This window comes from Mustela nigripes, chromosome 4, assembly GCF_022355385.1.
Source record: "Mustela nigripes isolate SB6536 chromosome 4, MUSNIG.SB6536, whole genome shotgun sequence".
Classification (NCBI taxonomy): domain Eukaryota; kingdom Metazoa; phylum Chordata; class Mammalia; order Carnivora; family Mustelidae; genus Mustela; species Mustela nigripes.
Window position 1 is genome coordinate 44,768,426 of NC_081560.1, and position 17,121 is coordinate 44,785,546.

The 17,121-nt window shown below is 40.7% G+C and overlaps 1 protein-coding gene and 1 long non-coding RNA gene across 3 annotated transcripts in view; one reads left to right on the top strand and one right to left on the bottom strand.

Annotated features, from left to right (window-relative positions):
• The window catches only part of LOC132015816 (uncharacterized), a 91,840-nt gene extending 78,540 nt beyond the window's left edge, over window positions 1-13,300 (top strand). For both annotated transcript variants that reach the window (XR_009403775.1, XR_009403774.1), the window contains 3 exons: window positions 8,321-8,372; window positions 12,177-12,306; window positions 12,948-13,300. This is a non-coding gene — a long non-coding RNA (uncharacterized LOC132015816). The remainder of the gene's footprint in view (window positions 1-8,320; window positions 8,373-12,176; window positions 12,307-12,947) is intronic.
• Window positions 12,181-17,121, bottom strand: part of ITPRID1 (ITPR interacting domain containing 1) — a 73,499-nt gene continuing 68,558 nt past the window's right edge. Inside the window, exons 11-13 of the mRNA XM_059396618.1 lie at window positions 13,855-13,982; window positions 12,983-13,094; window positions 12,181-12,506 (exon numbers count right to left, since the gene is read on the bottom strand). Of these exons, the coding sequence (XP_059252601.1) occupies window positions 12,201-12,506; window positions 12,983-13,094; window positions 13,855-13,982 (546 nt within the window). The 3' untranslated portion in view covers window positions 12,181-12,200. The remainder of the gene's footprint in view (window positions 12,507-12,982; window positions 13,095-13,854; window positions 13,983-17,121) is intronic.

Here is a 17,121-nt window from a genome sequence, read left to right on the forward strand (position 1 = left end):
TTGTTTTTGGTATGTATTTATTTAGCATTCTAGGAAGAAGGGAATCTCTCAAAAATCAATCCCTAATGTAGCTAGTTGGTTCTGAATTCAGACATTTCATGGGGAAATGAGTCGCAATCCATGGAATAAGTTCACATTCCCAGTCTTTACTCTTATTCTTGAGACTAGAGCAGAGGTTTGAATGTTTTGGGGGCACTCTGGGATACAGAGCTAGTCTGCATAATGTAGACTAGAACAGAAGGTGGATCCTGGGGTGACATCAACATCTGTAGCTAAGGGATGTAATTTCTTAAAAAAAATTAGAATTCTCATGGAGAAGTTTTGAGAAGGTGAGAGAAAAAGTCAAATCCTGAGGGCAGGTGAGCCAGGACACCATCTGGTAGGCATACCGCAAAAAGACCTCCTAAGAAGTCCTTAACTTGTGAGATTAGGAGAAAAGTAAAATTTGGCATGCATGTTTAAAATAATTTCCCTATAAATCTAATTCCTTAGAGATTACTTATACCAATAGTTCTCAAACCTGTGTACACATTAAAATTACTCCGAGTAAGGGCACCTGGGTGGCTCAGTGGGATAAAGCCTCTGCCTTTGGCTCAGGTCATGATTCCAGGGTCCTGGGCCCGAGCCCCATATTGGGCTCTCTGCTCACAGGGAGCCTGCTTCCTTCTCTCTCTCTGCCTGCCTCTCTGCCTACTTGTGCTGTCAAATAAATAAATAAAATCTTTTAAAAAAAATTACTCCTAGTATTTTTATAAAATGCCGGTCCTTGGTTCCCATCCTGGACCAATTATATAAACATGTCTGGGTGTTTTTTTCTAGGCAATGGTAGCTTTTTGAAAACCTCAGAACATTTTAATGGACAGTCATATTGAGAGTCACTGACTAGATGTTTTACTATAATCTGAAAAGCCAATATAGACATGAGGTCCTAAAGGTAAAGGAAACCTGTCCATACTGCTTTGAAGCAGGCCCCTGGAAGAGAGTGAGTTTACAATAAGGGGAATTCAGGTAGCAAGTTCCAGGTGCTAGAGAAGCAAGTGGGGGCCTAGAATGGAGAAAAAAAATCTTTGACATAGATTATAGAATATGGAGTGAGGTTCATTACCTGCAACCAAGAGGAATCTCCTCCTATTTAGAGGGAGCTGTAACCATGAAGGAAGAGTTAGAATACTGTAACTCAGGTTACACTCACTTTATTAAAGACTTGCCATATGTCCTATTATCTTTTTCTTGACTTCTCCACTGTCTAGTGAAAATGATGATCCTGGGCTCAGAAACCTTGCTGTAGATAGGGAGGTTTTGAAAGGTCTAAGCAAGGAAGTAACATGGACAGGTTATTGGCTGTATGTGTTTTCCTCCCTAAACTAAAAATTCCTTGATGGGTTAGACTGCCTTATTTATGTATATCCAATATCTGTAGATACATGATTAGTTAATTTTCCTGTCCATTTACTCATCAAAGTCTTTATGAACTTGTTATGTTTCAGGCAGTGGTTTAGGCCTGTGGATAAAATATGGAGTAGACAGACTAGTCTTTCCCCCATGAATCTTACATTCTAGTAAGGGAGATAGTCACTGAACAAGATAGTTATTGAACAAATAAATGAATACAAATCCAGATAGTAAATGTTATGAAGAAAACAAAGTAGGTTAAATGTACAGAGCGTATATAGAGATATTTGCAGAAAGAACCCCTATTTTGGATAGGGCTAGTTAGGGAAGCCTTTCTGAAGACATCTGAAGATCTGCATGAAAAAGTACCACCTATATGAATGTCTGGGGAAAGTGGGATAGCAAATGCAAAGAGGAAACAGCAAAGGAATTTCTCTGGAAGTGAGAGTGCCCTTAATATGTTCACGCATAGGCAAGACAATCCATGAAATTGAATCACAGTGAGAAAGGGAGAGAGTGGCATGAAATAAACTCTTGGACATATGCAAGACTGGGTCATGTAGAGCACTGCAGATCTTGGCAAGGAGCTGACATTTAATTATAAATATACAGAAAAACTTTTGGAAATTCTTATTCAGGGGAGCAAAGTACCTGATTTGTCTTTAAGGAACTACTCTGGCCATTGGGTGGCAAGTGAATAACATAAAGAAAGAACAAAATATCATTAGGACACTCTCTTATGAGCATAAACGTCTTGGTTAGGTGAGGTAGATTGAGTGTTCCAAGGCACAGGATGGAAAAATATTCCATTCAGCCATATCTCTGGGACATCATCATGATCTAAAAGGACTCAATTAATCTCTTTGAAGGGAAAAGTTCCTCTGAGATGCAATTCCTGTTGGATGATGTCCCATGCTGTTGGCAAGAGTCTATAAAACGCCGTCTCAGACACAGTAATCCAGGAGGACCCAGGCACTGCATCTTAATTGCTGTCATCATAAACAGTTGCATCTGGTTGCTGGAGTGCCAGACACATGAGTCCATGTTCCATACCTATGGTAACTGGAACATCATTTTCTATTATGTTCTATTTTGTTCTGACAGACAAATGATTAATTAGCATAACCAGCATCTCTCCTTGAAAATGGCCATGGATCAGTGTGTTCCTCTCCATCATGTAATTGAATCAGAGCCCACACACCTGTTTCCACTTCCTTTAAACAAACACCTGCCCAATAACCAACACAAAGCAATATTAAATCTCAACCTGTCTTGTGCATAAGTACATCTTTCAACTTGACCTAATCAATGCTGAAAGCTATGAAAACATGGGTCTCAGAGAAGACTGCTGCCTGATCCTCACATGTAATCAGACCGTCTGCAGCTCTGACCCCATTCAGGGGGCTGCGTGACAGAGCTAGCCATGGCTATATTGTGGAACGATTCAGAGTTTGGCTCTAAGGTCAGAGCAGCCTAGGGTCATACTTGGTTTTCCAGTTGTGTGACATTGAGCAAGTCACTTAACCCCTATAAGTCTCTGTTTCCTCATCTATAAACTGGGGATAATGGAGTTTTTAACAAATGTTTGTTGTTTTTCTACATGTAAATCATGCATACAAAGTTTTAACATTTTAGCACATAGTAAACAACTGTTGTTAGCATTATTTACTATAATAAAAGAATATGAAGAACAATTATATTGGCAAATTTTAGTTCTGGTTAAGATGGAGTAGATGCATGCCCCTCTAGCTTTTCTGCAGATGACAACAAAAAGTCCTAAACAGAATACATAAAACACCATCTGAGGACTCTGAAAGATATATAGTAACAAGTTAACTGGGGAGGAGACTAAAAAACTCAAAGATCACCTATGGAGAAGAATTTCTGTTTCTTCTTTCCTCCCATATTTCCTGGCATAAATTCCAGGGTAACCTGAATCTTGAAACTGTGCAGTAGGTGTTATTAGAAATTGTTGCGAGAAAAATTCTCCCTCTTAGGCTATAAAGTTAGGAAAGGAGCCCCTGGGAAAGAGAGATCATTACCTATTCAAGCTCTATTTGAGATGTGTCAGAGTGATGAAGTGGCATTCCCATGGTAGTGGCAAGAGCAGCGACAGTGGAGGTGGTATAGCAAAAACAGCTACGGCAGCGTGTGGTTTGAAGACTCTTTCCTCTTGCTACTTTGCTCTGAGGTAGATCTAGTTTCAGGAAGTTCCATAGAGTGCATTGATGCTAAAACAATGTTTTTGCAGGTAGAGCCATGAAAAGGAGCTCCTGGGAGTCAGTGAATATGGTGGCTTTACAGAAGGGAGGTAGCTGGAGAAAGGGATCCTTTAAATCTCTATATACAAAGTCTTGGGCTCATCACAAGTTGTACATGCATAGAACTTGATCATAAACAACAGAGCAAACACTCTGAGAGCTGAACTGTAGTGTAGACCACTACCCAGGTTTTTAGACTGAGCCCTGAAAGGTGCATGCACAGGGTAGGCCAGATATTACAGAAAGGTTGTAAATACTAAATTGAAACTGAGCTACAGTGTGCAAGTGGGTAAGGACTGTGGTCTGAACATAGCTAGGTTGGTTGCCTACTAAAGCAAACAAACAAAACAAAATAAGACACTCCCCATAAATTTTTTATCCAAAGTTAAACGCAGAACCCAGAGTTTCCTAGCATAATAGGAAAATGTCTGGGATACAATCCAAAATTACTCGACATACAAAGAAACCAAGGAAAAAAGTAATCAACAAGCACAAATTCTGAGATGACCCAGATGTGGGAATTATTGAACAAAGTTTTTCAAGAGCCTCTTATAATGATATACATAGAATAAGGCTGAACCTCTTGAAAATGGAAAGATAGAAATTCTCAGGCAAAAAACAGAAATGATATCAAGAACCAAATGGAAAATTTGAATGGATAGATACGATAATAGAAATAGAAAGTCCACTGTAGAGCCACCAAAGCAGAATGGAGATGAGAAAGAAAAGAATCAATAAACTTGATGGTAGATCAATAAAGATTACCCAATCTGTAAAACATAGAAGAAAAAAAGTTTGATAAAATATACACAGAGTCTCAAAGAACCGTGGGACAGTATCAGAGCTTCTTACTTGACTGTTATTGTAATCCTGGAAGGTGAGGAGAAAGAAATGGTGCAGAAATTTATTTGAAGAGATAATGGCTGAAAATTTTCCAGATTTTATAAAGGAACATATATTTGCAGATTCAAGAAGTTTGTCAAACTTAAGATAAACTTGAAGAAAGCCATGCCCTGACTCATCATAAAGAACAGAAACTAAAAGCAAAAAATCTTGAAAAGGCCAGATGAAAACAACACATAAGGAATCAGTAATTCAAATGAAGGAAGCTTTCTCATCAGAAATCATGAAGGCAAAGCAAAAAAATGGAAAAGGAAATAGTGGAATAACATTTTAAACTGTTGTAAGAAAAATAACTATCTATGCATATTTCCATGCCCACTAAAAGTATCACTCAGGAAATTTAGTTCCGGGATCAGTTCCTATATATTAAAATATGTTTATTTTTTCACCAAATGCCCCTTATCATGTTCTGATTACAGTTCTCTGTAGAAGCAATTTCAGAAAACTAAGGACTCAACCTCTCACTTTAAGAAATTTACTGTAAAGTCTGGGGAAAGGGGGAAATGTGAGCAATTAAGTGCGATGCAGAGTTTGGAATTAAGGTTGGAGTCCATCGAGGGGACTCTGGAGACACAAAGGACAACATGTTGTCTCTCTATTCAGGCAAAAAGAGGAAACCAGGTATAGTTTTAACAGGAGATTATGCTGAATATTCAAAGATATGTCGCAATGCTGGACACATAAAGTGTGTCTTAAATCATATTAACTACAGACTTATAAAATAGTCCCCCTTATCTTCAGATTTAAAAAGAAAAACACAGAGATCCTGTGACTGGTACATTGTCATCAACAAATAAGCAATTATTGAAGGATAACAGGAATTTTAAAAAGTGCACATACAATTTAAGAATTGTTGTCATTCACTCCCATTTTCTTGGTGAAGCACTGAGTTCTTGGAGTACTCAAAAGGAAAATTCTTCAGTGTGATTCTAATAAGAAATCATCTCCAATGTGGAGGGCTCTTCTTTTACTTAACATGGGGCAGAATCAGAAGGGCACATCTCATACTAAACTTCTGGTCTACTAAAACTACCATGTTTTAAAATTAGACTACTAGAGACTGAGTTTAGATAGAGAAAGGTGCCATAAGTTTAGATAAAGAAAGGTGGCATCCATATTTTGCCTTCTGCTTATACTCTGAATTTTCAAAAAAAAAGCAATTTGACATCATTTTTAGTAACCCATAATCCCTCAAATTATGGCTGCTCTTCGTTGTTTTAATTACAGTTTGAAATTAGATTTGCAACCCACCAACCCACAATAAAACACTTTGAAGCTTTTCTTCTCAAAGAGAAACTACTTTCTATCTTTATTTTTTTTTAAGATTTTATTTATTTATTTGACAGAGAGAAATCACAAGTAGATGGAGAGGCAGGCAGAGAGAGAGAGAGAGAGAGGGAAGCAGGCTCCCTGCTAAGCAGAGAGCCCGATGCGGGACTCCATCCCAGGACCCTGAGATCATGACCTGAGCCAAAGGCAGCGGCTTAACCCACTGAGCCACCCAGGCGCCCCTACTTTCTATCTTTAAACTCTGCACAAATGTCCCATTTTATTTGACTAGTGTTGTACTATAGAAATGGATGACTTTCTTAACAAAGAAAAAACAGCTTTTCATGTCATTAGGAAGTCTTCTGATCTTATTTTTTTCCTCAACAGAATTATTTCCTTTTGAAGACAAAATAACTCTGGTCTTGCAGACAAAAATCCACATATACAGTAATACCTGTTAAAATCTAATGGGACACTTTTCTGAGAAATATTTATCTTTGGACAAAAAAATATATTTGCTTAGACAAATCTATACAGCCTATGCATATGCTGTGGTTCAAAGCAGCCTTCAAGGTTTCATCTTTTTGTCTCCATCATGCAACCTGGGTCTTCACTCATGCATAGCAAAACCAAGGAAAATACGTGACTTGAGTTCCCAATATTGTTTCTCAAGTCAGTCTTCTCTATTCAAAGCTCTGGCTTTGAATACAGAAATGGCATCTGGATAGAATGAAATTAATACAGGGAAGCGACCCTTGTCCTTTGATATAGAAGGGGTTAAGCTGTTCCCTTTCCAAATTCTAAATTTGATAATAAACAGGTAGTATGGTTTTACTTTTTCCTTCTTGTTCATTGAAACAAAATTGCTCCAACACTGAATTGGGTTTCAGAATTAAAGAGATTTTTGTTTTAACTTCCTACAAATATTTATTGCAATAATCTCCTCTGTTTTTCAAGTACATGGCCTGTGTTTTCCTGAATATAGTCAACTTGAATACAGACAACTTTCAAAGAAAGAGAATTTAAGATCTTGGGACTTGATGATAGAACAGAAAGATGCCCCAGAAAATCATTCAGAGGCTGCAAAGGGGTTCTAGCCATTATTCCTGTCAGTGGGACAAGTAGTAGTAAGCTAAGAGTTTTTAGGATGCTAGGTTCTTGAGGATTCCTATGTGGTGGATGCCATTTCCTTGTATGAAAGCAACTCGGAGCCTGTATCTGACTGTAAGAGTCCTGTGTGATTAGCATAGTACAGTGCTTTTCAAACTTTTCTATAGTAAGATGATTTTTTTTTTTTAAAGAAAAATCTCTGCTGAAGCCCACTATGTAATGTAGTCAGGAGCAGGGCTATTCTGGTTGATTTGGACCCATCAGTGGGCTCCCCATAAGCCCCAAATCTTGGCAGAGCCATAAACAGGAACCACTGGCAAAGCAGGGAAGCAGAGAGTCAACTCAGTCTCCTATTAGTTTCCATAACTTAGACAATTTACAATCTTTTTGAGCACGTGTGTGTGTGTGTGTGTGTGTGTGTGTGTGTGTGTGTATTCATTCTTGACTTTCAGGATGGTTGTGAAGAAAAGTGGTAATGCACATACAATGTCTAACCCAATACCTTGCATGGAAGTAGGTATTAAGGAGTTTCCTCTCTTCTTGTTATTACTGTCATCAGAATCTTAATCATACTGAACCATACTCGGTATGGAATCCTACTGAACCATATTCCAATGAACCATATTGCACTCGTTCTAAAGGGCTACATATGTATTCACTCTGATAATTTATAGATGGTGACACTGAGGCTTGGGGATTAAGAAGTTTACCCAACACAGATAATAAGTAGAAGAGTTGGGTTTAAGCTTCAGACCCTGGATTTAACTCCAGAGCTTAAGCTCCTACCCCCAGCATGCAGTTGCTTCTTAATAAAGCACAAGATTCAGTGTGTGCTTATGAGGTCAGCCCCTCCGTATCTTAGCTTCCTCATCGTTCAGATGGGGAATACTTCCTTTAGCACTGTGAGACTCAAATGAGGTAAAGTTTGTCACAGGCAAAGACTCCTATTTTTGTGTAAACAAATGGTGACCTGCATGGTCTGTCCATCGGTTTTATCCAGTTTGATTATATAAACTGGTAACAACCAAATCTTCATTTCCATCTATTTGTGTGAAAGCAACTCGGGTAAAAAACACCTCTGAACTTCGTCAAAATACATCTGGACTCCAAAGTGGAATCTTATTTAGCTTTAAGCTAGGTTCTCAGAAGAAAAATTTTCCGAGCCTAGGGGTGCCTGGGGGGGCTCAGTTGGTTGAGTGGTTAAGCACTGGACTCTTGGTTTCAGCTGAGGTTGCATCTTTGTCTGGGGGTTGTGGGATCAAGCCCTGCATTGGGCTTCACACTCAGCAGGGAGTCTGCTGCTCCCTCTCCCTCTGCCCTTCCCCCTGCTCTTTCTCTTTCTCTCAGATGAATAAATAATCTTAAAAACATTTTCTTTTTCCAAGCCTAGTGAGCAGTTTTGCTGTGAACCTACGTTTGAGAACAAGAGATTGCAAGGTAAGTGCTTAGTATGGGACATTGTTTGTGTATCACCTTGAATAAAGAGGCCAGCAAGGGATGCCTGAAGGTTCAAGGTGGAAGGCATTTACTTTGCTTCAACATTCATTCCATAACCGTAATGTTTTATGATATTTTAGGTTGAGTACATTGATATTGGAGTGAAACACTGTAACTGCTATAAATAGTATGATATGCACATGAATTTTAGAAGCTTATTTATGGAAAAGGTGGAAGAATGCAAGGGGAGATCATAAGGTCAGAGTATTTGAGTTACCTAAATGCGTGTTGTAGATTCTATCCTTGAGAAACTTGCTTCATATCCTCATGTACTCTAAATAATACTCAAAACACCCAGTTTTACATTTATATTTAATATTTATGCCATAAAAGAAATTTGTCTAATTGTTCACCTTTCTAGAATGTTTGTGCTGTGTCCTAGTGGTGGAAGAACTATATACATTTAGAAGACTACTTACATATCCATAATTTTTGTAATGGGCTATTTTATATAGACATTTTCCTCCAAGAGAAGGAAGGTGTTAAATAGAAGAAACAAATAATCCTTACCCTGACCTACTGAATCAAATATGTGTATTTAATCTGGTTTGTCAAATTTGGAATAGGACTTCTGGGAAAGGAAGGAAAACAGAACAAAGTCATCTGTTTACCACTTCTTTATCCATAAAGATGAAATGTAAGAACTGATGAGCAAGGTAGAAGTCAATGCTAAAAAAAATAGAAATGAAGTCCACACATCATTTTTCTTTCTCTTTTCTCCCAGTTTCCTAATTCAATGGTTGTCAATGAATCATGAAAGACTTCTTTAGCTAAGAGGGGTGGTATAGAAAGAAAAATGGGAAATAAAAGAGAGTCCTTAGAAAACAACAGGAACAGTTGAATTGTAAGGTAGCCTTTTCATCCAGAGCAACAATTTTAACTGCATATTAGAATAATTTGGGGAGCTGTTAAAGTTTGTGGGTAGCTGGATCCCATCCCTGGGGATTCTTGTTTAATTGATCTGGGGTGGGGTTTCAATGTCAGTATTTTTTAAATCTCCCCAGTGAGTCTAAAGGGTATTCAGGATAGAGAACCCCTGGGGACACTAGCAGTTACTTCATGGATCACCAGGTGGCCTGGGCTTCTAGAGGTTTCATGTTTATGAGAAGAAGGACATGAACTACAGAAGATGGCATTTGGAAGTAGTGTTGGCAATCAGGTCATGATGGGCCGAAGACAGCAAAAGTTCTGGGTTGATGGGCAGCTCTCTACATCTTGGTTCCCCTTTGGTGCTCTTTGTTGGAGAGTTTGGAGAATAAACAAGGAAATGCCATGAGATGTTTAGTGATCCTTAGAGATTCCAGATGCTACCCTTCATCTGAAGGCAATGGGTCTTTTTTGCCTCCCCCTTCACTTCTGAAGTCATCTCCAGAAATTATGGCAAATTTTTCAAAGTCTACATTGGAGATAAATGGAGATAAACAAGGATGCCTAGCATCTGACCCAGGAAAAGAGTAAAAAATTTTAAAAGTTTAGAAAGGGAAAAAATTTGGGGGGTACCATATACATACATCATGTACATATGCACATATATATGTAGTATATCAGGAGCCAAGTTGGGGCTGGAAGCTGAACCATGCTGCAGGAGCCAAAAGAGGGATGTAGTCCAGGGAAATGAAGCAGCAGGATGCAGGAGGGGGCATAGAGCTTATTTGGGGCAAGACTGCTCTGGGCAGGATGATCCTGGGACTTCTCTCTAGTTCTCTAGGATAGCCTAAAAGAACTCCCTGGCTACTCACCCTAGGCCAGGGTAATATGACCCAAGTGATGACCTAGGGAGACCACTTTGGCAGAGGCCAGTATAGCTCAGAGAGAAGGAAGCTAGAGGCAATTAGAAGGCCCCTCAGTTGGGTGTTCACCAGGTAGTAGGTTCTGAGGGAGCTTGTGGGAATGACACTGTAGCAGTCCCCTCAGCGTTGATGTGATCTTTGATTCTGAGGCAAGAGGATGAAGGAGGACTAGGAGACAACATGAATTTGTGGTTCTGAGTCAACACGTCAAGGAGAACGATAATGCCGTGGACAGAAAGTATCAGGAAGATGAACCGATTCTGGGAATTGACAGGATCAGGTTGGAGGCTGAGTGAGACAGACAGGCCAGTCTTCCAAGTGCAAATATGTTATAGAGAGTAGAGAATGCGGGGCAGGAATTCTGGAGAGGGCAGGAACTGGAGACGGGTGCCTGTAGATTGCACATATTGGGGAAATTGGTGTGGAGAGAGAAAGAAATAGAGAATTAAGGATGCAAGGGGAGTGTTCCCAGTCTGAGAAAGGGCCGTCAACAGAGGAAACTGGAATGGTCCAGAGGGTAGGAGGGTTCCCCTGAAGCCAAAGGGTTTTCAAAAAGCAAGGAGGATGAAGGATGAAACAGGCCAAGAGGCCCAATCTTAGCTGGTAGTGGCTAGTTTCCAAAGAAACTTCCTTGCTAGGAAGTGACCTCCACTGGCCCATCTCCTACACGTTATAACTTCTCTCAAGGGACTACTTTTTCCATGAAGTTCTTCTGACTGTTCCATTCTTCTTTCATTCCTCATTTCTTAGAACTTCTCCAGGGCTTTAAGACTGCCAGTGCATCCCACGTTTCAGTGTGGGGGGTGGGGGGCGGTTCCCAAGCTTCCCCAGCTGCATGGAAGCAACTCGACACTTTGCTTCTTACCGCAGGGATTACACCAACAGCCTCGTCCCTGGGAGCGCTGCCTAGCTGCATGTCCCCAACCACATGCTCCCCACAGGCAGTCAGTGGGATTTTTAAATGTAAACCAGACTATCTGACAATCCTACTTAAAGCCTGTAATGGCTTCCACAAGGAAGAAGGATCCTGGTTCTCAGATCCCCATACAGTCAGCCTATGGACATCCTCGCCCTCCACGCTCCCATCATTCATGTGCTCAGCAACTTCAGCTGGTTCTGCCTCAGGGCCTTTAAACTTTCCATTCCTTCTGCTTTCAAGGTTCTTCCCTCAGAATTTCACATGGCTTCCTCTTCCACACCATCCAGATTTTAGCCAAATAGCCTCCTTTCAGCAAGGCCCTGCCCGGCACCCTCAGGAATTCTGTACGCTTCTCTTCCACACCACCCCCTAGTGTTCACATGCTGTCTTCTCCGTGGTATTTGTCAATGTTGAAGTTATCTTGTTGGTTGTTCTTTTCTCTGCTCTCCATCCCGCTCTTTATGAGTCGAGTGTCTGTCTTGTTTACAACTGTCTCTAGCGTTCGAGGATCTCCTGGGTCATGGTGGGAGCTTCTTCAATGCTTTCAGGGACCGACCGCCTCAAGCCATTGGACAGGCTGGCCCTTCTGAGCCCTGGATTTTCTTTCCCTCTTCTGTTGTCACTTCCTCAATCAGGCACCCCTGACAGCTTAATCTTAGTCAGATTCCCTGCTATGTTCTCTTTCACAAAACCCTGTAATTTCCCTCAAATCTCTTTCACAGTTTTCAAATCCATATGTCTTTATGTGTCCACATTCTATCTTACCCAGTAGACTGTATGTTTCTGCAGGGCAAAGACTATCATTTATATCTAGAGATATGTACACATATTTTGGCCCCCATGTATTCCCTGTGCCAGCCACATAGTAGGTGCTCACTTATTATGTATTGAATAAATACTGAAATATTGAGTTTCTCCTGGGTTGAAACACAGAGTAGAATATTTTAAAAAATAGCTGGAGCAGGTTGACCCGACACTTCTGGGGGGCAATTTAGATTTTCTTATCTGGCTGGAATGTGCTCTTACACTTTGCAGGAAGATCATCAAAACCACTCTGATCTAGAGGAAGACATTTGTACCCTTATCTCCAATAGGACAATTTGACAAAGGGGCTGGGCCTGACTCTGCCCCAGCTGGAGGAGACATCCTGGTGCTGCTCTCCAAGGTGGGTGAAGAGAAGGCAGGTAAATGGGTCACCCTTGAGCTGAGAGTTTGCTGGCCATCTTGGGAAGGAAAGGCAACCCGGGGGGCCATGGCTGGGTGGATTTTAGCACATGAAGTCTGGCCATTCTTTTCTGCTGTCCAGTAACAGTCATGCAGGTTTGGATAGTGTTCAGTTTGTTCCTCTGTGAGAAGCTCAAAGTGCTAAATAGAAAATAAGAACAAAAAGAGTGGGCAGCTTACCATATTTGCACCAAACAGTTAAGCCAGACCTGTGGGAAAGGTGCTCCTGGGTGGGGAATTCTCTAGAGTGGGCTCTTTGAGCTGGCAGCAAATTCTGGCAGTGGCTAAGCCAAGTCAAAAGTTGTGTTTCTTATTCTCATTGGGAAAATGGCCAATAATAATAATAATAATAATAATAATTATTAATAGGTATTGCTTATTTACAGGGCAGGAGGAAAGATTGGCATAGCAATTAGACGACCTGAGTTCTAAACCTCAACTGCCATCAACTAGCCATGTGGCCTTGAGCAAAGGCTTCACTTTCTTTATACTTAAAATGAAGGTGTTGGCACATAATCCTAGAATCTGAAAGGATCGCACAATCGGGTTTCTGATCTAACACATCCCTCCGGTGGTCTGCAGGATGGAGTCAAGTGTCACCCTCCACTGCCCCGTACCAACAGAATCTCATCTTTGATCTGCTGAGCCCGGTCTCCAAACTGAAACGCCAGCTCCTCCACCTGCTGCTGCAGAGCCCAGCGGAGAGTCTGCAGCTGTTTGGCCTCCTGCCTGCAGTTAAAGAACAGAGATTGACCACATTTCCCATCATCTCCAAGCTCCAAGCTCAGTCCTCCATCGTCGCTCTCAAAAGGTAGATCACTCCTCTGACATCTCTTACAAGGGACTGTCACCTTCTTTATTTGTATCAGATACGGTATATCTCCAGGGCAGGTGTTCTTTCTTTTTTAAATAAATCTATTGCAGAATAATTTGTATACCCAGAGTTTACCTATTTTAACAGTCCAATGCAATGATTTTTTAATAAATTTGCCAAGTTGCATCAGTCACCACTGGTCAGTTTGGGATAGATTCCATCTGTCCAATAAAAACTTCCATGCCCCTTTACAGTTAATCCCTATTTCCATCTCTCAGGCCCAGGCAGCAGCTAATCTACGTTTGGGACATAAGCTTTTCAGCTATGTGAAAATAATGCAGATTTCCAAAACTCTAATAACCTCCAACACTTACATTTGCATAAGCCCCATTCACATCAATGGAAGATACCCTGCTGGTTATCCCCCATCTTCTCAGCTGACTGCCCATCTTCTGACCTCAAATAGCCTTGGCCTTAAAGAGTAAGTGTTCTATCTCACAAATCGCTCTCACAGATTCCTACTGCGAAAGCAAGAACAAGAACAGGAAAGCCAAGGAAAGGGACTCATTTCTCATTAGTCCTGCTCCTGGGTGCTCATCTGTCCTGCCCTGATTACTTTTCCTTGCTTCAGGTGTGTGGGCTCTACTTACTTTTATGACTCTCTTCAATAATTACCTTTCCTCCTCTGTCATGTCCCTGCAAAAGAGTGCCTGCTGTCCTGTAAGGTGTTGTTCAATTTCCTCCAAATGCTCCTGGAAGCTCTGGCACACCATCTTCATCATTTCCATCTCCTGGACTGTGCACTGAGAACAATTAGAAAGAGCTGAAAAGGAAGTCCTTTCTGATTCACAGTAAGACCTCCCAATGGTGGAGTCTGCCTGCCCCGCCAGGGCTCTCTTGTCTGCAGTGAAGCCCCATCACTAAGGCAAGGGAAGGAATAGATGGAAAGCCCAGCCTCTGGCTTCTCCAGGTGAGCAGAGGCAATATTTGCCTGGGACAGAAGGGCAGCAGTTGGTTGTTGATTGGCTCTTGGAGACATTATATCCCGGAGACAGGACGGCTGTCTGAAGAACTAGGTGATGTCAGGGTACAAGTACACAGATAAGGAAATCAGGGGGAAAGTGTCGGAGAGATGGCTTGTGCTTAGGAAAGCTGAGTCCTGTTAAATCTTGTTTAACGTGGGCATTGAATATTGCCTCACTCTGAATCTCAATAACGTTGAACACATCTGTTCCAATGCTATGTGTTTGATTAGAGAAAGTCTGCTTAGAATAATATATATATATCAGTCTTAGCCCTGCTTAACCACAGTCCCTGATGGTGAAATTGGCAAGATTTCACCATGTGGCTAACAAGCTCACCCAGAATAAGGGAGGCATCAGTTAGGCATCCTACTCTCTTTGTGAATTGGAATCTAGAATTAAACTCTGTCTATGCTCCCCATCCTGCTCCTTATTTTTCCTGATGTGAATGGTTCTTTATTTTTATTTTTTTAATTAACATATAATGTATTATTTGTTTCAGGGCTATAGGTCTGTGATTTATCAGCCTTTCACAATTCACAGCACTCACCATAACACATACCCTCCCCAATGTCCATCACTCAGCCACCCATCCCTCTCACCCGCCTCCCCTCCAGCAACCCTCATTTTTTTTCCTGAGAGTAAGAGTCTCTTAAGGTTTTTTCTCCTTCTCTGGTTTTGTCTTGTTTCATTTTTCCCTCCCTTCTCCTATGATCCTCTGTCTTGTTTCTCATATTCCTCATATTAGAGAGATCATCTGATAATTGTCTTTCTCTGATTGACTTATTTTGCTTAGCATAATACCCTCTAGTTCCATCCCCATCTTTGCAAATGGCAAGATTTCAGTTTTTTATTTGATGGCTGCATAGTATTCCATTGTATATCTACACCACATTTTCTTTATCCATTCATCTGTGAATCGTTCTTTAAATTGTTCTTAAATTTCTCTGTGTGACTCTGCTTCTGCCATGGTGTCCTAATTTATATATCTTCCTGAAGCCCCTAAGTCCAGTCCATTTGTTGATTGAACCCGATGATTTGCTGAGTTCTTACTAGATATCTGCCTTCTTTTCCAGCCCAGGTTGGATCATGCTTTGAACAGATGCATGAAGGTGACTGGGTGGTTCAGTCCCTTACGCATCTGATCCCAGGAGCCTGAGATCTCAGGAGCCTGAGATCTCAGGAACCTGAGATCAAGTCCCATATGAGGGTCTCTGTTCTGCAGGGAGTCTGTTTCTCTCTCTGCCCCTCCCATCACTGATTCTCTAGCTCTGTCAAATAAATAAATAAATATAGATGCATGATCCAGAACCCCAACATCTCCACCCATCTGACTTTAAGCAACATTAATGCTTGTTAGACCCTAATGCTTTCTCTACCATTCTTATGGATTTGGCTCCCCTCCCCATCACCCAAAGTAGCATAGCAGAGGCTGTTCGTTGCCTGCTCACTGTCTTTTCCCCCTTTATTCACATGAAGAGACTTCTAATATCTTAGGGTAACAGTGTGTCTAACAAATGATATTTCCCAGCATCCCCTGCAGTAGGATGGCAATGAGATCAAAGTGGAAAACATGGGGTGGGGCTTCTGGAAAGTTCTTTAGAGGAAACTAGTTTTCATGGCAGCTGTCTTTCAACCTTATCTTCTTCTTCCTTCCATGGAGACCAGTCTTATAGCTGTGTTAATTCCTCTTAGCCCTGTTTTAAGGAAGTCCCAGATTTCTTACTTTTCTCCCCCAAACCCCATGGCCAAGATCCTTGGAGCTTCACTTCTACTTTTACTGAAATTGTCATAATAGAAATACTTTCCTGCAAGTGATGTTCTTATACCAAAAACTCCTCTTCATTTTGCTCTGAGAGTTTGGTTTGATTCTCTCCCCTAATTTTTATGTATGAATAACATATTTTACATGGCAAAACTCTCTAATTACTTTTGCTTCAGTGTGAGTGCATTTGAACCAGTTAGAGGAGTATTTGAAGTGTTATTGATGTTGGCAAGCATGCTTGAAAGGTGACTACAATTATGGCTATAAATAAATATAAATAAACCAGAAAAGATCTTCGAGACCATGAAGGGCTCATTTTATAGAGAGGTGTTCTGACACCGAATGGCAAACTGACTTGTCCAAGGTCCAAAAGGACAGATTTCAAGCCTGAGTCATATCTTTTCTTCACAAGATCTGAGTCACAGTAGTGTGCCTGGACATGGGGACAAGTTATTTGTCGCTTAGGACTGAGCTGCCTGAATGGTCCTAGTAGATTTCCTACAGACCGACCAAACTCTAGGGATGGAAATATGGTGCTCAAGTAGGCTGAGCATTAGAAACATTAAAGTTTACGCTTCATCTAGTTATTCTGGGGTAATTCTGTGTGATTGGAAGGCGCAGGGGTCTGGGATTCAGGAGTACTGATAGCTGGCCTAGAAGGTGTGAGGTGGAAGATTCTGAAACACTGCCATCTTCTGGTCATTTGGAAGTACTAAAAGTACATTTCAGTTCTAGAACAGGTATGTAGTTTTCAGAAAAAAGGAAACACTAGGCAAGCAAAAAAAAAAAAAAAAAAAAAGGCTGTTTGGAACTCTTTCTTCCAATGTAAGTGCTGGGTTATAACCCAAAGTCAATTCAATGTCTACTTGACTGACCCAAGTCCATTAAAACAAACTTTAATAGTAAGAGCAATACCATGAGAAAACATTGAAACGTCACTTTTGAATTGGTTCATCTTAATTTTTAAGCTGTGTATGCTTTTTACCTAAATCTGAATTGTGAACATTATAAAAGACTTTTCTAATATCCAAAAATCTAATTTCAGATGTTCTTATTTTCTTGTATGAAAGTATTTTTTTAATCACTAAATTATTATGAAGAATTCACATATACATAAGAATTAATCCTAGGGGCATCTGGGTGGCTCAGTGGGTT